Source organism: Desmodus rotundus, chromosome 13, assembly GCF_022682495.2.
Source record: "Desmodus rotundus isolate HL8 chromosome 13, HLdesRot8A.1, whole genome shotgun sequence".
NCBI classification, from domain to species: Eukaryota; Metazoa; Chordata; class Mammalia; order Chiroptera; family Phyllostomidae; genus Desmodus; species Desmodus rotundus.
In genome coordinates, this window is record NC_071399.1 from 17502772 (window position 1) to 17523652 (window position 20881).

The 20881-nt window shown below is 44.7% G+C and overlaps 1 protein-coding gene and 2 pseudogenes across 1 annotated transcript in view; all 3 read left to right on the plus strand.

Moving 5' to 3' along the window:
• The first annotated feature begins 2930 nt into the window (after window positions 1-2930).
• On the plus strand, window positions 2931-4219 carry LOC128779881 (probable ATP-dependent RNA helicase DDX5; annotated as a pseudogene).
• A 571-nt stretch (window positions 4220-4790) lies between these two features.
• Window positions 4791-5755, plus strand: LOC139440509 (probable ATP-dependent RNA helicase DDX5 pseudogene; annotated as a pseudogene).
• Window positions 5756-7630: 1875 nt separating this feature from the next.
• The window catches only part of LOC128779882 (pro-neuregulin-2, membrane-bound isoform), a 147224-nt gene continuing 133973 nt past the window's right edge, over window positions 7631-20881 (plus strand). The window contains exon 1 of the mRNA XM_053916739.1: window positions 7631-8381. Within this exon, the coding sequence (XP_053772714.1) occupies window positions 7631-8381 (751 nt within the window). The remainder of the gene's footprint in view (window positions 8382-20881) is intronic.

The window sequence follows — 20881 nt, forward strand, 5'->3', positions numbered from 1 at the left end:
AATTACTCTGTCTAAATTGTGCTGGGTCCTGCGTCTGCTCCAAGATAGGCTGCCAAGCCAGCCAGGCTTCTTTTAGCGAGACGGTAGATTCCAGACTCCAGGACCAAGGGCATAGCAGCTGCATGATTTACTGCTGGAGGTGTGCACTCTGCGTCCTGTTGATCAATGGTGATAAAGTAGGTATCAGTGCACCTGTGGATTTCCTGTTGTCCCTTCAGTGACCGCCGCTTAGAAGCATTTCATCAGGTACGAAGTCTGGGGGTGGGAAAGCCTGTTCAGGTTGCCGCTGCACTGAAGACTTCCTCTTCAGATTTTCTAAACTGGTAAGTATGGTAGTTCATTTCTACCTGCATAATTTTATCTGTTCTTTCCTTGAGTGAACAGATGAAATGTTCCCAGGTAACATGGCAACTGCTCTGATCTCTAGTCTTACTTTGGGTTCCAAGTGGCCACAGAGACAAGTTAAGTTCTCAGTGGAGCACTCGCCTTTACTGTCGGTAGGTGGTCACCTGCGTCTCCTTAACTAGTCAGACTAGTCAGAACAAGTCTGCTAAATAAGTCTCCTTCTATTTTCTTTTTTTCTTTTAAACAAAATTGGAATGGGGAAAATTCATGAGGAAGGGGACATGGCGTTTTTGGATAAAGTGCCCAATTACGTTTGTATGCTTACAGTGCTGTTACGTAGGTTGAAGTTTATAAATCTGAAGGTTTTGCCAGTGGTTCCTGAGGGGTGGTCTCTCTGCCAGCAGCAGCACCAGTGTCACCGGGAAACTTGTTAGAATTCAGATCCTTGAGTCCCACCCCGGACCTCTGCATCCGAAACTCTGGGGTGGGGCCGGAAACCTGAGCTTTTGGTGCATAAGTGTTCCCCGTGCACATCACAATTTAAGGACCCTGGTTTTACGGTGTTCACAGTAATGAGCCTTTTTATTGTTGTCTTTTTAGAACAATGATGTAGACAGATTGCCTCTCTTTTGAAGAGCATTTAATCTCACAACAATAATTTAAACCATCTCGCAGACATATGTTAATTGTATTAGAAATGCTATTCCTCCTTCATTTAAAAGGGCCAAAGAAGGTAACATCCAGCCACTGCAGATGGGCTCTCGAAAATGCGACTCCAAGAACTGAAATGAAGTGGATGTGCAAATAGTTCTTACTACTGAGCTGTTCTGACAAGGCTTACCTTCGCACAGAAAATATCTACAAGAATTACCCCTTACCATTCAGCTGAGAGAGGAGTAGGAAAAGATGCGGGAGTAAGGTAAGGGCATTAAAATAATACATTAAAAAATATAAGCATCAGCTTATGTTTAGTCATAAATAAAATGCTTTGTAAAGTACCGACAGGGGGTATGTATGCATTTAGTGATTCTTTAAGCCAGTGCTTTAACATTTTATTGTTGTTGTTATTGCCTGGAATTCCATCTCTCTGCCACAGTGCCGGGCAATATTGAGGTAACCTGTGGTGAGCGGGCTACACATCAGTCCGTGAGTCATCAGCTGAGATTCACTGGGCCCCAATATGTGCCCCAAATGGTTAAAGCAAGGCAATACTGAAAATACGGTCCCTGCTTTTTACAAGCTTACAATCTAGTTGGAGGGATTGGCGTAAAACGGAAACACGTGGGCTCAATACACCAGCACAGTGTAAAGTGAGGGGGCATGACACAGTCTGCAAAGGCAGGGGGTGTGCCCCGGGGGCGTGGTCACTCTGAGGGTCCAGTATTTAAGAAAGGAGGCTTCAGGGGGTAGGTGGACCTCACAGGGTGCTTACTCTCTGTGGCGGATTATTTTCAGAGATGGCCTCAAGTTTTCCCCTTCCTGTGTCTGCCCCTTGGCAATGCATGTTTTCGGCCTCTCACTTTAAGAGTCTACTCCTCCACTTCTGGAATTTGGCTGGCCTTGTAATGGTGGCAGCGATGAGGTGCCAGTTCTGAGCTTAGGCCTAAAGATGCCTTGCATGTTTCTGGCCACTCTCTTGGAGGATGTCCAGCTGCCATGAATAAGGCCAGGCTAAGCCTGCTAAAGGCAAAGAGACCACAATCTTTAAGAGATGAGCTGTCTCAGCTGAGGCCACCTGAGACTAGTCAGCCCCCAGCAAAGCCATCAGTGAGCCCAGCTGAGAATAGAAGAACCCTACTAGCTGAGCCCGGTGAAAACTGCCAACCCACAGAATCCTGAATGGATATTGTTTTAGGCCAACACATTTTGGAGTGGTTTGGCATACAGCAATAGATAACTGGTATAAAGTCTGAAAGGTAAAGAGAAAGGGAGAAAGTGCTCCAGGCTAGAGTCACAACTCCAAGAAGTCAAGAGTGGGAACTGTGTGAGGTGAGGTCAAAGAAAAGTGAAGACACCAGTAGGATTGCATGTTTGACCAATTTCTTTCAATAAATCACCAGGAGCAAGAGCGTTCAAGAAAACATAACTGGGGGCCAGACGTGCACTATTGCACGGCTCTGTGGTTATCTCCTTTTGAAAGCACTCCATCAGGGCATAAGAAATAGGAATCCCCACGCATTGAAACATGCAGTGAGCATCCAAATCCCACCCCTCCAAGCTGGACTTGACAGAGTGGGATGTTGTTTTCTAGCCACCTATATCGTGCCAAGAAAAAAATCTTTGTGGCTTATAATCTGCTCTTATTTTTTATGTAAAAAATATCTAAAGCTTATGCCATATACTTTCAAGAAACTGCTAGAGACAACTTGTAGAATCCCAGAATAAAGAATATTATGACCTTATCCATTTCCACCAGTCTCTAGGCGAGCAGCTCACATCCCTGTCATTGTTGTCTGTCCTCTGCTGCCACCTTGGCAAGATTTTGCTGTTGCCAAAGCCACCTCCAGCAACTGGTCACACCCAATTCTCTCCACTTCACTCCCCACCACCCACAACCACTGATGCCACATTGGGCTATTGGAGTGATGGAGAGCCCTGCTGGGGTGGAGGGTTTGGTGCACCTCGGTTTGGAGGAAGTAAGGCAGAGCCTCTATCAGGAAAGTAGTTTTGTAAGCCCTGGGGAGAATTTTTATCAAGAACTCCCTGATTTGGCTAGGCACACAGAGCTAGAGGTGGAAACATACAGAAGAAGCGAGGGAATTAAAGTTAGAGGTCACAACTGCCCAAAGCCTGTCCTGAATTTTTATGAAGCAAACTGCCCTGCAAAATGTCATGGACACGACTGCAAGAGGGAACTTTACTGAACTCACTGCTATTCCAGCTCAGGGATGGCCAGTTGCTCTAAGTAGGTTGGATATGGTTGGGGTAGCACAGCCTGGATCTGGGGAAACATGGTCTTATTTACTGCCTGCCATTGCCCACATCAATCATTAGCCATTGCTAGAGGTAATGGGCCTATTTGCTTAGTGCTCAACTCAGGAAATGTCCCAACAGGTGCAGCGAGTGGATGCTGAATACTGAAGAGCATGCCCATTGAAGTCTGCGTGCATCGATGGTGGTGCTCCCAAGGGCCCAAAAATACGTGGTCTGGAGAGAGGTGTGGAAACCTGTACTGCAACACCTGGAAGACTGATGGACGTTTTAGAGTGTGGGAAAACAAATCTGAAAACCCCCACCTACTTTGTCTGTGATGAAGCAGATAGCATGCTTGATATGGGCTTTGAACCCCAAATAAGGAAGACGGTGGTTGAGGTAAGACCTGAGAGGCCAACCCTGATGTGGAGTGCAACTGGGCTGAAAGAAGTGACACAGCTTGCTGAAGATTTCCCGAGAGACTGTGTGCACGTGAGCACTGGTGCCCTGGCACTGAGTGCGAACCACCATGTTCTTCAGACCGGATCTGTGTCACCACGCAGAAAAGGATGAAAAACTTAGTCGCCTGCTGAACAAGATCATGAGTGAGAAGGAAAGAAGATGTGATGAACTTACTAGAAAAATGAGAAATCAGTGGCCTGCCATGGGTATCCACGGTGACAAGAGTGAGTGGGAACGTGACTGGGTTCTGAACAAGTGCAGACACGGAGGAGCTCCGATTCCGATTGCTACAGATGTGGCCTCCAGAGGGCTAGTTTGTTTGTTTGTGTTTCATATAAAAGTGAAGTATTGGTGGCAAGGCCCCATCACAACAATTGCAGGACTTGAGAGGGACGGAGGACTAGTGACTGGCTGGCTGCTTCCAGTCAGTGAGAGAGGTGGAAGTCTGAAAGTGCGCCAGCGATCTTCAAAAGGCAGAAATCACACCTCTGCAGCGTAAACGGTGCTCTTTGGGGGAAAATGTGGATGTTATGCTTACAATTCGCTGCCGTGGTATTTCTCTGGTCCTGCGCTTTGCAGGACTACCATGGTGCAGCGTTGTTTCAGGCTATGTACTGTGGTCTCCGAGTCTTTGCATTTCCTGGAGTTTGCCAAAGTGCCAAAGAAATATTTCCAAACTTCAACATCCAATGAAGTTTTTGTTCAAGTCTGAAATAGAGAAGACACCTTTAAAAGGTACTAAGCCTTTTACAAGTCGGGGAGTTCTGGCACTTGAGCTCTACTGCAGGAGCAACTTCCCACACTCGGTGGGAAAAGAGAGCAATGCTTTCAAAGTTCCTCCCTCACCGACACGGTACTCATTATGTTGAGACCTGCCAGAGAGAGAGGTGCTCTCAAGCGAATCCTGGCTTCTTGGAAGCGATTGCCTAGATGAGACACAGTGTATGAGAACAACTCTGGGGGGACAGGTATGTTTCTCTTGCAGCTGCAGTTGTAAGGTTAAGATCTTGGCAAGACAAGCAGTGTGGGCAGAATTCTGAACTTCTGATGAGTGTGCAATGCAAAGGACCATGCACATTTTGTTTAAAGGTCCTCAGGACGAGCACATGGAGAGGCTGCTGTGAGCCTTTAAGTGGCCCTACTGCACAGCAGCATTCAGATGTCAGTTGACGACCTGCAAGAGGACTTGCTGATTTGGGAATGTGTTAGGGAACCACATCTTTGACAGGCTCTATCATTTGGTGGCTAATAAGACACAGAGGATGTCTTCTGTGTCTTCCTCACCCCCCAACCTCAATGGTATTCCTACAGGGGAAGGAGAACCATTTTAACTGTATTTTCTTTTGCAGCCTGTACCTTATTGGGAATACCAGTGTCTAAGTTTTTGTTTTTGGTCTGGCTGTTGCGGTGTGCAAAACCCCATACATTCCTATTTTGCCACATGATAACACCCTACGAATGTGGAAAGTGGGAAATTTTTCATCCATTATGACTACCGTAACTCCTCAGAGGATTATATTCATTGAATTGGAAAACAGGCACAGCATACACTTTCTCTACACCTAATAACACGAAGCAAGTGAGTGGCCTTATCTCTGTGCTTTATGAAGCTAATTAAGCAATTAATCCCAAGTTGCTTCAGTTGGTTGAAGACTGAGGTTCAGGTCATTCCAAGGGTAGAGAAGGCATGAAGGATGGCCATTGAAACAGATACTCTGTGGGAAAAAGAGGTGGATTTCATACCTTTAGAAACAGGGAAAATTATGATAGAAGCTACTCTAGTGTGCTTAAGAGAGATCCGGGGGCAATACCCCAGAGCGGTGTGAACAGTGCTACGCATTATGCCAATGGGAGCTTTGGAAGGAATTTTGCATCTGCTGGCATACAGACCTCCCAGAATGGGTATGCCAGCACTCAGCAGTACGGAAGTATGGAAGCAGTAGGCTCCAAACAGGCACAATGGTATGAAGCACCAGGCATATCCTGCAGCTGCCCTATGATTGGTTATCCAGTGCCGACAGGATATTCTCAGTAAGACTTCAGAAGCATATGTGAATGTCTGTTTTTCACAATTGCTCTTTATTCTGTGGGCTACCAGACAGGATAGTTATTTAAGAAACAGGGGAAGTTGAGAAATGACTGCAGTGCAGCAGTAATTATGGTGTACATTTTTGCTATTTAAGTTGGGTAATTCTCTACATTCCTGAAACAGTTTTTAGGTATATATATATTTTGTACTAGAAAATCCAGGCCATGTTTTCACAAAATTAAATGTATAGTGATTTGAAATACAATGAATGAAGGCAATGCATGGCCTTCCAAAAAAACATTTGAAGACTAAAAAAAGAAAGAACATTATGGAACACTCTAAAGTGCTTTTAAAATCTTAAATTCTCACAATGTGGATCTATTGGCCGTTGAATAACTTCAACCCAGTTTTATTCGGTCGTTGAATATATTTTTCACCATAAAAGAAGAGCCTAAGGGAAATATTTTCCTTTAAAAGCTAAAAATGTGTTCTTTTTCTGTTGAGTGGTACTTGCTTGAAAAGAACATCCCTGGGAGATGATGGAGTCTTGTTTTAAAAGTAGCTCCTTAGATTCTGCGGGACAGGTGGTGGAAGAGGGGACGGATGGAGCTGGGTGGAGTTAGTGTGGGGGGCTGGTATTCAGATGGAGCATCTGAATTTAACCTACAGCTCCTCATGTCTGGGATCTTTTGCTCCAGTAGCCATTTCATTTCATTTCTTTCTTAAATGACGAGTTGACAAAGTGCCATAAACTTCACACAACGGCCTTACTGAGCAACGGCGCTCCTGTTAGCAGCGCCACACGTCACAAAGTCACGGTGAGCCAGGAATTCAATCAAAGGGAAGGCAAGGGCAATCACGACTGAAGTGTCACAGGAGAATGGAGTGAAAGCGGTGTCATACCTGAAGTGCCCACTGTGCGTGCGTGCGCCTGAAGGAGAGCGAGCACGACAAGTTGTTTAATTGCTGCTAGTTCCTTGTGAACATGTTGCTCCCTTTGACTCTCAAATAACCAGTTCACCCAAAACTTTTCTGAAGCGACGACCCGCATCTCCCGTGTCCCCCCGTCCTCACCAGCCTGCCTCCCCCGCCCCCCGCCCCGCGTTTGGGCTAACAGGTCCCCGATTACTGAAGCGTCACCTCTCACTCCCCAGTAAATCTGCGCAGCCCACTCGGACTGCAGCCTGGTTGCCGCCTGGCCTCCCACTGCAGCAATCAGGGCAGCAGAGAGGGAGGCGACGCGCAGGGCAGGGACGACCGCGGGGGACCGACTCCGGCCGCGGCATGGGGACGGCGAGCGCGGGGCGAGTTCGCAGCACAGGTAAACAGGCTGGCGAGGCGCAGGGCGCTGCCGCCGCGGCCGCCCAGCGATTTCCAGGCACGCAACTCCGCCTCCAGGGCGCTCTCCCCGGCGCGCTCGCCCAGCCGCTCGCTCGCAGCCCCAGCAGCCGCCGCCGCAGCACTTCACACAAAGGACTGTTGCCCGCCGAGCAGCTCCGCCACCTCCACGTCCTCCTCCAGTGACAGCAGCCCCGACAGCAGGGTTCGGGCGCGGCGGCGGCGCCGGCAGGACCTGTCACTCCCAGCAACCCAGGAGGTGGCAGCGGCTTTTTTTTTTTTTTTCTTTTGCTTTAATTTTTTACCCTTATACCTCTTCGCCTTTCTGTGGTTCCACCCACCTCCTCCCTCCCTCCTCCTCCTCCTCCAGCTCCCATAAACAACTCTCCTACACCGCCCCCCCACCCCCCAATAAATAAATAAAAGGAGGAGGGTAAGGGCGGGAGAGCGGGAGGGGGGAGAGGAAAAGGGAGGCCAGGCAGCGCCGGAGAGCGAGGCAGAGTCCGAATCGACACAGTCCGGAGTCCGCACGCACCTCGCACCATGAGATGGCGACGCGCCCCGCACCGCTCCGGGGGTGCCAGCCCTCGGGCCCCGCGGCCCGGCCACGCCACCCGCTCTTCGCCGCCACTGCTGCCGCCGCCGCCGCTGCTGCTGCTGCTGCTGTGGATGGCGGCCTTGGCGCCGGGGGCGGCCGCCGGCAACGACGCGGTTCCCGCGGGGGCCTCGGTGTGCTACTCGTCCCCGCCCAGCGTGGGCTCGGTGCAGGAGCTGGCTCAGCGCGCCGCGGTGGTGATCGAGGGAAAGGTGCACCCGCCGCGGCGGCAGCAGGGGGCACTCGACAGGCAGGCGGCGGCGGCGGCGGGCGAGGCAGGGGCGTGGGAGGGCGAGCGTCAGCTGCCAGCCGCTGGCCGGGCAGCGCTGGGGCCGAGCGCCCAGGATCCGCTGCCCACTGCCAACGGGACCGTGCCCTCCTGGCCCACCGCCCCGGCGCCCAGCGTCGGCCACCCGAGGGAAGAGGCACCCTATCTGGTGAAGGTGCACCAGGTGTGGGCGGTGAAAGCCGGGGGCTTGAAGAAGGACTCGCTGCTCACCGTGCGCCTGGGCGCCTGGGACCACCCCGCTTTCCCCTCCTGCGGGAGGCTCAAGGAAGACAGCAGGTACATCTTCTTCATGGAGCCCGACGCCAACAGCAGCAGCCTTGCGCCGGCCGCCTTCCGAGCATCTTTCCCTCCTCTAGAGACTGGCCGGAACCTCAAGAAGGAGGTCAGCAGGGTGCTGTGCAAGCGGTGCGGTAAGTCCCGCGCCCCTGGGGCGTGCTTTGGCCGGGCCAAGGGGGGAGGTGGCGAGCGGAGCGCAGCGGGCGCACTCCTGGGGTTCGACGGCTGCGGAGCAGATGCGGTCTTGCAAGTTCAGTTTCGGGGGTGCGGAATTATCTAAGCGAACCTCAAGAGAAGGGAGTTTCGCCGATTGAATTCCACAGGCAGCAGCTTCTGCAGTTTCCTGTTTTCTAGGCTTTGCCGTTGATGAAAGCTCAAGTGTGGTATTTGATTGGGCCGCCTGAAACTTTTTAATCCCTTGGTTTCGTTCACCAAGCAGAGTGGAAAAGGCCCGTTGTTTTCTCGTGAGTGCAGTATTGAACTTGGCTTTGGTTAGAAACTGCTGATTATGGGCTGCCTTTGTGGTGCTTTTTCTTTGAAAGAAGGGTTGAGTCCAACAGGGTTTTAACACCTTGCTTTCGCTTGGAGTCCTGAGTGGCCAGGGGCTAGTGTCTGCGGAGAGCCGGGACCAGGAAAGGACAGCGCACTGAGATTTCTGTAAATGTGGCAGGTTTGGGTGAACTCCAAGTCCAATAGATAGGTTTAATGTGTACCTTTTGAATGGGTGAGGAGTATAAAGTTGGTGGGTTTGTGTGTGTGTGTGTGTGTGTGTGTGTGTGTGTGTGTGTGTGTGTGTGTGTGAGAGAGAGAGAGAGAAATCATTTCAAGCATTGTTGTTTTCACAATATTTCGGTTTGGAGTATATTTTGGCACTGGAGTGAATCAGAACAGATGAATGTAATTATGGAGCTTCACGTGTAGGCCCTGAAGAATTTGGGGAGATAAGTTTAGCAGTCGCTTTCCCAGACCTTTTCGATTTACCACTGATAAGTAATGTTTTCACGGCTCCTTAATACAACAATCCGGTGTGAGAGATTAGCTGACAATGTAATTACGTTTCTGAAGTAGCATTGCATTTATAAAATAATTTCTAGGTTCTAACTATCTGTATAATTTCCTGAATATCACATCATCACTAAAACATAGCAGAGTTTCTCCTCAAACCAAAAAGTAACATGATTACACGTCACAAATTCTAATAGGCGTAACAGCTTCCTCCTGGGACTTTATGTATCTCTCTACGAGATGGTTAGGTTAATTGCATGTTTTCTACAAAACTCAGCATCATGCTGTGGTCAGTCTGCCTGAGATGCAGAGTGTGTCAGTTCCTTTAAACTTGTCTCTGAGATGGCCCATATTTAAAATTTCTGGTTGGCATTTGTGGTGCTTATATCCTGCAGTTAATTAACGTCTAGTGATTTGGTTTTAATGACAGGAAAGAGCACTGTTCCTCCACCATTTCCTTATGTTAACACCGCACTTGGGGCACTGGAGACCTGTTAGGGTTGCACCACTCTGGACGGAAGCTGTTCCCAGGCAGTGGTGCTGAAGGAAGCCGAGTGGCGCTGGGATTCCCTAGGTCTGGCTGATAGATGTCACTGTAAAACGTGGGAAATGCTCTGCTGGGAGTCATCTTATTAGGAGACACAAAAGCTCCACACCATGGTACTGCAGTGTGTGTTATTCTGTTACAGAATCTGAAACAAAACCTTTTTAAAGCCATGCCATCGTCCCATTTGGACGTTTTATTGTCTGTAATTCAGGAAGGATTTTGCCTTTCCCCAGACCATATGAGCTGTGCATCGTTTACTGTACATGGTAGGAAGTTAATATAAGGGGGATTGTAGTTGGCAATGATGCATAGGGTTGGGGGTGTTACGAGATTAGCAACAGTGTTGGACTGTTTGCCTCTAACTGGGAATAAATGTCGGGCTTCAGGGTGAAGTTCTTATAAGTGAAATGGAAAAATCATGTTGTCTGCAGGAATACTATCCTGTTTTGGTACTTCTAAGGCAAAAAAGCTTCACCGAAGGTAGTTTTACCCTTTTGTTCTGATAATCAAAAGAAACACATAGTTGTAGGTTGTAGCATGCTAGGCAAAGCAGAGTTACTTTTTTTTTTTTTTAATGAACTGGAAATCTCCCTGCTTGTAATTGAGGAGATTAGGAAATCGTGGGGTTACTGCTCTAGGTTTATGTAATTATTGGATATGTTTGGTGATTTTAGTTATGTTATGTTTTTAGTTATGTGCTTTAAAGTAGGATATTGCTTGAGACCTTAACTCACAGGAGTAGCTAAGGACTAACTGAAATCCTGCTAAAAGTTTCTCTTGAATTTTTATGGACATAGTAGCTATTGTAACATTGTAGGATAAAAGTAAATAATGTAAGCCATTTTAAAGGCTGTAAATGCAGTAAATCCATACTTGCAATGTTAGGTGTAAAAGTGTGTGGGAACTTGTGAATTCACCCCGTTGTATGGTCACAGTTAGCAGTGTCATTTAGAACCTACCAGGCAAAGGAATACAAACAATTGGGAAAAATATACAGAGAGAATAGGGGCTGATTTGTCCTGGTTGAGCTGCTTCTGTGTACTTTTGGTCAGAAGATTTCAAGGACAGTGATGGAGCAGAGGGTTCTTATCTAACAACAGGAAGCTGCCCTGGGGGCGTGATGCTTGTGTTCTTGCCTGAGCCGGTGATGTGAGGCTGGAGAGGGAATGTGGCAAAGTCATTCTGCGATCTCATCCCCAGGGGAACAGTTTCCAGCTCTGTTGCATTCAGCTGCAGTGTTGTATTTTTTACAAGTTGCTCACTAGTGTAGAAACCACACATGCAACAGATTAGCCTTAGCATTGAGCTGATAGGACTCTTCCCTGAGTCTTTTTTCCCCTCATCTAAGCTAAACTCCTGAGTAGTGTCTGCAAAAAAGAAGCTCTTCTCTGAAAAGTGGACCTTTTGAAACAGAAACTGTTTAGAGTATTTTAGAAGACAACCCAGAATTTCATAGCTTGTTTACTTTATATTTGAAGTTTGTGTAAATTACACTTCCTTTACAGTTGTCTAAATTCTTGCTAGCCTTTGCTTTTTCTCTTATTCACTGAATGAGCTGAGAAATATGTCTAGATTTTATATTCATCATACTGCAACATATCTAGCCGTTCAATCAAATTCTTATTAAACAAATCATTTTGAAGTGCTCTTTTAGTTTTCAAAGCATTGCTGTTATAATAGGCAGAAGCTAATTTCCAACAAGGAGTAAAAATTTGGGTGAATAACATCTATAATCGGGCCACACAAGATTTGTATATCAGTTGTGTTCTTACAAGCCAATCTAAGTACTTGGTATATCATATAGTACTGAATGTATTGATAATGTAAACACGTTTATCAAATATTGATGACAGTTTGGCTTTTTCTTATATCCTCAATAACTATTTAATAAAGTATGCTGACCTTATGGTGTTATGAAAATGAGAAAAATGTTGGGATTTTCCAGCCAGCATTGAAGACAATTATTCATGATAAAAGCTATATTAAGGAAGTAGCAATAGAAACAGACACAGCTTGACTGGTTATTTTTCATAAACACACATGTAAATTTAATTTCCTAAGTGTTTGTGACTGCTCTCTTTAAACTGTATAAATCTTACTTTCAAAAAGCTATCCTATATTTAAGACACTTCTTTCTGTTGAGTAGAGAAACTCTATTTTTGAATATTTTTGTTAAAAAAATGAAACAAAGATATTTGGGAAAACAACCCCTTAATGTAAAAATATTTTAGGAGGGGAATTTAAATATCTGAATGAGAATATTTCACAAGCACTAGGGGATGGTTCTCATCCATTGTGGGGGATGTTTCACCATATGTCTTAATGTATCAGGTGAGGCCAGGAAGCTTAAATAACACTGAGGGTCAAAACAATGAGCCGTGTTCCTGCTGGCCTGTGTATTTATAGCAAATGAGAGCAAAAGACGTGATTGGGTGGGTTAATGCCCTTGTCAAATGTGATCTATTCATGGTTTAGGAAATCTTCTTTGCTTCAATGCCCATTTTTTTCCTGTTTTTTTCTTAATTATAAATGTAACATATTTTAAAACCTATTTTAAAATTTAAGTGACAGTATATGAACTGGACAGATGTCCAAAGATCCTCAAACTCTCATTCACCCCGTAGTACTTTGCAGTCCTTGGGGTTTTTGTTTGGTTGCTTTTGATATGTTCACATGGTACAAAAACCTTTATCCCTATAGATAGCTCTCATTGAATGGGTATTTTGATTAGCCTTGTAGAAATAAGTGATAATAATGAAAACAAAAAGTATATAAGAGCAGTAGTGGTAGGGATTCATTGACTGTTACATTGATCGGAAGTACATAATGAAAATAGGACATAATGGAAACAGAAGGTAAAAATTTAGGGCTCTTGCTGACTTATGCAATTTGTTACCAAAAGTAACAGTGTAACATGCCTCAGTCAAGATTTTCATGAGAAAGTAAAATGTAATTTTTAATGTTCTTATTTTTAAATAACAGAAATAGCTGTTGTAGAGTTTTCTATTCACATGCTAATGCTCTAAATATGTGCAACACATGTTACTTTGTGCTCTTATGTTATCACAAATAACTTAAAAATAAAGTAACATTCTGAATGATTGTATGCCCTAGATACTCCCCCCACCAATATCAGTTACTTAAAATACTTGAACAACTGATTAGCGATATGTATATCCTCTGATACTGTTAAATCTACAGTTGAGTTATTTGAGAATTTACAGAATATGGACTTAAGTGTTACTGAGTTAAGTGTTAGTCAAGAACTTTGTTTTGATACTGTTTAGTGCATGTGAGGCAGGTCTGCTTCTGAAGCTTACCTCCTGCTCTCCATCCCCAAACGACCCATACAGATTGAAGCACGTAAAGTAGAAGACATTTTGGTGAAGTTAATACAAAATAATTCCCCCCAATAGAGACTTGCCATCCAGGAATCCTAGGGAGAGGTATGTGCAAGTGGTAGTCTACGTTATTATTATTACTTTTTGTTCTTCAAGAGAACCGGGATACTTTTTTTATATGCCTTGCTTCACCCCATTAGTACTTAGTAAACTTTATGTCTTTTTTTCATAATAACTAAAAACAAAACAAACAAACAAAAACAAAGAGAAGAGATTTAGTTCACTCACAGCTCGGGTGGTAGGTGGGAGACAGTCCTAACAGCTCCCAGCCCAGGTTTGCCATTCACGTTTCCCCATGAGGCTACCACAGCAGAGGCTTAGGTAGGTGGGAGGGGATTCACGAGTGGGTCTCAGGCTGTGAGAGACCAAAATGTGTGATTGCTGTTCATCATCTCACTAACTAGTCCTTCTCTTGACATCTTGATCAGCTATATGGGTCCAAATATGTCAGAAAACGAGGTCTTAGACCACCAGCCTATGAAGGCGGATGGTCTCTCTGTTCCTGCCAGGCTTTCTGTCCACCCAGAAGGACAGTGATGGTAACCTCAGCTGCATCTCTGCCTCAGAGGCCTTGCCCTCCAAGGCCTGAGGTCCCAGCTTTAGGGATCTGCCCCAGTGTGCTGGGCTCTGTGAGCAAACAGCTCAGAGTGGTGCAGAATTCCAGAGCTGGTAGCCAGATTTCGGAGGCAATGCTGGGCCAAGAGAACCTGGAGGATGGAATCATTTCTTTCTTTCTGCTCTGCTTTGCCAGAATATGTGAGCTGAACTGAGCCCAGCACAAGGGGACATGCCTGATGAGGGCACTAGAGTCTTTGTTGTGGGTGTACCTGGAGCCCAAGCAAGGGCAGCAAGACCTAAGGGAGTTGCCACATTGTCTGCTTGGCCCATTTGGAAAGCCCCCAGCAGTAATACTGTCGTTCCAACTGTTGTCTCTAATTTGGGAATTCCTGTTAAGGCAAAGGAAGCTAAAATGTGGAGGGGCTAAGTAAAACCACGTGGTTATAACTACCACCCATTGAATTCTATCTTTTTTGCCTCTTTGTTATGCACACGTAACTTGATTGCTATGTGTAGATTACATATCTGTTCAATAATTAATTAAATGAATAAAGGACTAAAGCCCCCCGGCTCGTTAGATAGTGGCAATCACTGTTCTATGCTCCATTCTGAAAGAAAAAGAAAAAACTCTCTCCTGATTATCTCCATGTGATGTGGTGCGGTGGGTGTGCACAGGAAGTGACCTTTGTTGCCCTATTTTACCAGAACACCATTTCCTTCTCTCACCACCAAGAGCCTCACCTCTGAATCTACCTTTGGGCTTCAGAGAAAGGCTGTTTAGTTTCCTAAAATTTGTGTCTCCTCAATTATTTAAGGACATCACGTATGCTGGGAAAAAGAATTTTCTGAAATCATTCCAACTCATTTTGGGTGCTAGATCTCAGTACTCAGAGATTCTCTTTCCTTGACCTCCCCACAGGTATTAACTATCTCAGCCTGGTAAGTTCAGTTTTTTTAATTGAAGATAGAAGAGTTCGGCTTCTATCCCTAAGGAGTACTAGAAAAGATTTTGGATGAGTTACCTTTCACTCTTTTCCCGCTTGTTCTTCACATCTCGTCAGCCCGTGGTTAGCCTGCAGGTGGGATGGCACATGTCCATCTGGGCGCAGGTGAACAATGAGATCCTCCCCTCCACTTTCTCAGTAGGCCCTGGAGACACTGCAGGTGGGGATGTGTTATCAGTGGCAGCATTTTCTCTCCCTCAGGGAGTGTCCTGGCTGCACCTCTGTACAGAACACGGAAGCTGGCTGCCGAGGGGGAGTAGGACGGCTGTGTTGGCTTCGAACAGGGCTTGTCTCGAGATTTCACCCTTGGGAGGGGATTCTGGCCGCTAGGGCTCTTCTGTGACTGCCGGGACAGACAGATGGGTTCAGCCCAGAGTGAGCGTGCTCAGTGTCGTCCTGTCACCAGCACAGAAAGGTCACTGCTGTGGACTTGCCCAGGCGTGCCACTCCTCTGCCAGCCAGGGCACTTGTGACATGTCCTTTCCCTCGCTGTCTTCTTGCCCACCACTGAGAGTGCCCACATCTTGTTCTCCAAGGCACTAGCAACTTTTCTCTCGTTGTAGTGAGGATTTCATTAAGAACTCTAACATTTTGGAAGATAGTCTTATCTGGTGAGCAGTTTTTTCCCTCCAAACTTTGTAATGACATAAAGTTTACCAGTGTAGCCATTTTTAAATAGGCAGTTCAATGTCATGAAGTATAGTCGCATTGTTGGGCAACCATCATCATCATCATCGCTCTCCAGAACTCTTTCATCTTCTCAAACTGAAACTGTCTACCCATTAAAGAACTCATTCTCTCCTCCTCCCAGCCCCTGGTAACTACCATTCTACCTCAGTTATTCAAGGACCTCATATAAGTGGCAAAATACAGTCATTGCCTTTTTGTGACTGGCTTATTTCATTGAGCACAGGGTCTAAAATTCATTCATGTTTTAGCATGTGTCAGGGTTTCCTTTTCAAGGCCGACTAATATTCCGTCGTACGTACATACACAGTTTGTCCATTCATCAATGGACACTTGGGTTGCTTTCACCTTTTGGCTGTTTTGAATAATGCTGCTATGAGTGTGGTTGTACAAATATCTGTTCAAGACCTGCTTTCATTTATTTTGGGTTTATACCCAGAAGTGGAATTGCTGGATCAGATGGTAATTCTATGCTTAAGTTTTTGAGGAATGATCATCTTGTTTCTCACAGCACCTGAACCATTTTTCATTCCCATCAGCAACACATGAGGGTTCCAGTCTCTCCACATCCTCACTGATGTGTGTTAGTTTCTGTGTTTGATAATAATAACTATCCTAATGGGTGTGAAGTGGTAGCGAGCAGTTTTATGTTGTTTTCTACTCAAATTTAGTGCCTCTACTTATACTGTCATTAAGAAGGGCAGAGTTCTTGGAATAATACGGAGGTGTTTATCTATTCAGCTTTTAATTTACCCAGCATTTAGACTCCTGAATCTGAAGCCACCAAACGACAAAATTATAACAGATTAATGGCTTTATAAAAAAACCAATATAAGGTTTAAGGAGTAAATTTACATATACATAAGAGTATGTTTTTCTATTTACATTGCTATTGATGTGGTTCAGAGAGGTACCTTATCACACTTGGATTAGTATCCGAATCTTTTAGCTGATTTTACTTATTGATTTTTCATTTTTTTAAAAAAAATTTCCTTCCTGTATTCTGTCCACTACCCCAAATCACCTTCCATTTGAACACTGCCCTGGAGGATGAGTCATTCTAAAATACTAAATTTTATTACAATTCTTTCCTGGCTTAGAAACTTTCAATGGATGCATCATAGTTAACTCTAGATCCCAACATTCAGTGCCCACTTGAGTCCACATTAAATCTAATCTTTCTCAGTTTTACTGTAAGAATGCTTTCATCTGGTCCACAGCAGTTGCTCCATGAACAAGCCACGCACTTTCCTATCCTCCTGTTCGTGCACTCGCCATTTCCTCTTCCTGGATCTCCTTCCTCCTTCATTTCCATCCCTGGAAACTCTACATCTTTTCCAGGGCACGGCTCCCATCCCACTGCTTCCATGGCGGCCCTAGTGACGATCCTTGAACACAGAGCACCTTTGCTGTGTACTTTGTATACATGGTGCTATTACAAACTTTCCTTATGTCATTTTGTGTGTGTTTTCTTTCTTTAACTGAAGTATGTAAAAAGTATTCTGGATGTGGGTGTGTCTTGCCTCACCCAGTAGGGCATGGTGTCCTAGTGGTCAGACACTTGGAGTGTCCTCAGCTTATTCACGAATACAGAGTGCCCCATCTTCAGAGTCAGAACTCCTCTCCACTCCCAGTTCTGCAGTTTGGCACTTGTGTGGTTTGGGGTACATAGCCTTGTTTCTTTGGTGCAAAATGAGAAGGTAGAACTAAAGTGCTTTTCGCGGTCCATTCAAAGTGCGTCCGGTCCTCACCTCAGAAAGGCCCCGAGTTACAAACCACATCTGCTCCTGCTCCTGGAGCTTGTCTTTTCCTTTCCTCTCATGTTAGTGTTGTTCTAAGGAGAATAATCTCAGAACATCAATTGTGAAACTTTTAGATGATTTGAAAGAGGAGTAAGAGAGCTTAATGAGAGGGAGGAGAACATGTGTCCTTCTTCCCCCAAATCTTCTCACCGCCATCGCCCTTTTGCGTCATTTTGCTCTACTGTCTAAATGCTAATTTATTTGTATTCACGACACCGTCAAGAAGCAAATGCTGCTGTTTCTGCGGGCCTGTCGTGGAAATTGTAAAGTATGAGTAATCGACTAATCCACAACTGTAAGCTTAAAGGGCAAGACAGTTCAGTCATTTGTTCTAATAAAATGACGGAAGATTCAAAGAGTTTTACTGTGAATTTTCACTACTTTAAAAATGTCAGTCTGGCACTGTTTTGGTTCTAATCATCAGCACTGTTGTGGAAATAGCTGAGGCCAGCACAGAGAGCGGCGAGCGCTTGGCTTCCAGGTAATGGCCCCAGTTCTCTGATGGCTGGGAGAGAATTCCAGCCCGAATGCGGGCTCAGGGCAAGAGACCTTCTTTTTCAGCACATGATTCTCGTGGTTTGAGAAAGAAAAAAAGGGTATATTTTCATCCTTTTGTGGGTAGAGTGGGCAATGCAGAAACAAGTTCTTGACTGAGGAATACTTCGATCTGACTTTTTAAATTACTGCACGAAGAGGCCCTGGCTGTGCCACAGGGGCCCCGCAGGGCAGGGCAGGGCAGGGCAGGACTCAGCTGGTTTTATTTTGTCCTTCCGTTTGGCCTCCCTAAGCCCCTGGTGAGCTCATCTCATCCAAGAGATCCAATGCTGCTTGTAAGTTGTGGTTCCTAAATCCATATCTAGCCCAACCCAATTTTTTGGCTCCAGATCCGGATATCCAAATACTTACCAAACAATCCATCTAAGCGTCCTGTAAACACTTTCTATTAAACCTTTTAAACAGTGTCTCACCATCTCCCCTGCCAGTTCATCTGTAAAACTAGGAAATTACTGCCACTACTACTGTTAGTATCACTACTGTTGCTACCCGTGGTTTCCTTGATTGCCAGCTTCTGTGCCAGATAGAGTAGTAGGAGCTGCTACGTATTCAGTTAATCCCTCACCATATAATAGTGTCAATGTCTTGGTTTCTCCAAACCAGGAACCTCTCCTTCTGCCACAAATCAGTTTAGTGATCAGATCCCATTGATTCTACCTCCTAACATGTCCCAAATGCCTCCCTTCTGCCCCAGCCCCATTGTTTCTGCAGTACCTTTCCTTACTGTGATGGCGACTGCATCTTATCTTGGCTCTTGGGTTCTTTTCTAAAGTCCGTTCTGTGTACCGTTGCTCTGGTGGTGTTTCTGAAACAGAGAAGATCACACTATACTCTTGCACAAAGCTCCGCAGTTGCCCTTAGGAGAAAATCCGGACTCCTTGGAATGGCATAGAAGGTAATTCAACTTTTGTCCAAGTGTTCTTGTCCAGTCCCTTCTCCAACTTGGAACCCTGTGCCACACTGATGGCATTGCTGCACATCACCAAGTGGCTTCAGGGCTCTGTGCGTTTGCACATATCGTCGTTCCTTGTCCCAGCAGATTGGGTAAATAAAACAGGAGAGATAGATAATATATTATTCCATAGTCCTAAAAAATGTTGGGGTAGAAGAAAGTATAATGACTTAGATACATTCATCGTACATTGTCACATGAAAAAGAGTTTTATACAGTGTGTATGTGATCACTTTTATCTACCTAGCAATCATGTACTTATCGATCTGTCGATCTAAAGAGAAATGAAAGTCTAGAAAGCTATGTAACAAAATGTTAACAGTTGGGCATTGGAATTATTGATGCTTACAATTTTCTTCACTTTGTTTCTTTTTCCAATGAATGTGTATTACTTTTCAGCAAGGAAAAGCAATAAATGCTATTTTTAATAGAAATACTGATTTTTCAAAAGGGCTGAGTCTTACTTCAGGGACTTTGCCCCTTTAGAATACTGCCTTTCTCATAGTAGAAGTATTAGGGTAGACTGACTGCGGTAACAAGTGGTACCCCAAGTACACATAATGGCTCAACTGCAATCATTTATTTCTGCCCAGTGAATGGACAGGACACGAGATGTTCTAGTCTTTCCTTTCCTCTGAAAGAGACCTGTGCCAGCACCTGAGGCATAGCTGAACCTCACTTCAGACGAGATTGGTTGAAATAGGCAGGATTCCCATTGGTGATGGTCACTTTATTTTTAATGGCACAGCTATCCTCTGAAAAGTGGACACGTGTACCTTCTGCTGCCTCATTGCAGTGGGAGAGTCCAATAGCTGTGTGCAGAGCACATCGGAACAGCCATCTATGTTTATCGTGGTCAAATAGCACATCAACGACAGGTTCATTCTAATGTTCAAATGAGCATGTTATGGGTTAACTTTGCACTAAGTATTTAAAGTTTAATGTGCGCTATGTCTGGTGTCATTTGATATTGAAAATGCAGAGGGTCAGGCCACATTCACTGTTTACTTTTCTGGAGTGTTAGGATGCCTTTTAGAGCTCTGTGTTTAATAAATCATTTTGATATAGGGACTGTGGAGAGAGATTCTGAGGCTTTATCACTGCTGACTTAATTGTGTTTCATGATGTACATTTCTTCTTCGTAGGATACATTAAAGTGGTTGATAAAGCTGCCCGTAAAAGCAAAATTGTTAAGTTAAACCTGCCTGGTGTGTTAAATGTATTGATGAGTAATCTTTCCACTGTTTTAATCACTTTTATTAACTTTTCAGGAGTTTTATTTCTAGTAACTTGCTAAATAATGGTCATTAGATACTTAGTAATATTTCTTTTTAAAATGCTGTTGAAAAGTGTGTGAAAATGATTAAGGTGCCAACATCATCCACCTACTTCCTGTTAGTAAGACTTGTTGGTGATTTTACAATCAGCTGGGTGGGTGCTTGGACTTCCTTTGTGCAGTCCAAGAGGAAAGGGAACCAATTCATAACATGTGAGTGGAGACAATGAATTAATGGGCTTGAAGCTGTGTGAAATAGTCTTTTGGGCACCTATATTATATATGTTATTGTTACAATCTTTTTATTTTGTTAAATATTGAGGATCAAAAGGATACTTCAGAACTGGTGTAAAATATAAACAATGATACATTTGCTGTGCTCTTCTTCAGTTTCTCTTTGTATTGGGTCATTTGGCTTTGTAATGTCTTGAGTTCCAGGTGGCTGAAGAATAACTTAAGGCATTTCTTATCTGCAGGTCAATCAGGGGACATATCTATTAATTAAAATGAACTAGAAGTTTATTATTCATTTACCCCTTATTTTTTCAATCAGTTTGTGTAGCCCCCAAATCCTATTTCTTTCCTCTTAGATTTAGGCATTTTTGACATGTGAGAGAAATTGTAGGGTCCATTCTGAAGATGTGGTTTAAATAAATTATGAGAATCAGGAGAACGCTAGACACAGGTAGGTGCCCAATAGAAAAAGAAAATCAGTGAGTGTACTTTGTTAGATAATTTATTTGGTAAGTATTTATTAGGCAGTTTTTATTTGCTAGTCTTTGTACTGATTTCTGGGATCATAGTGAGGTGATGAAGAAATTAGTCACGGCCCTTTCTGAGCTAAGAG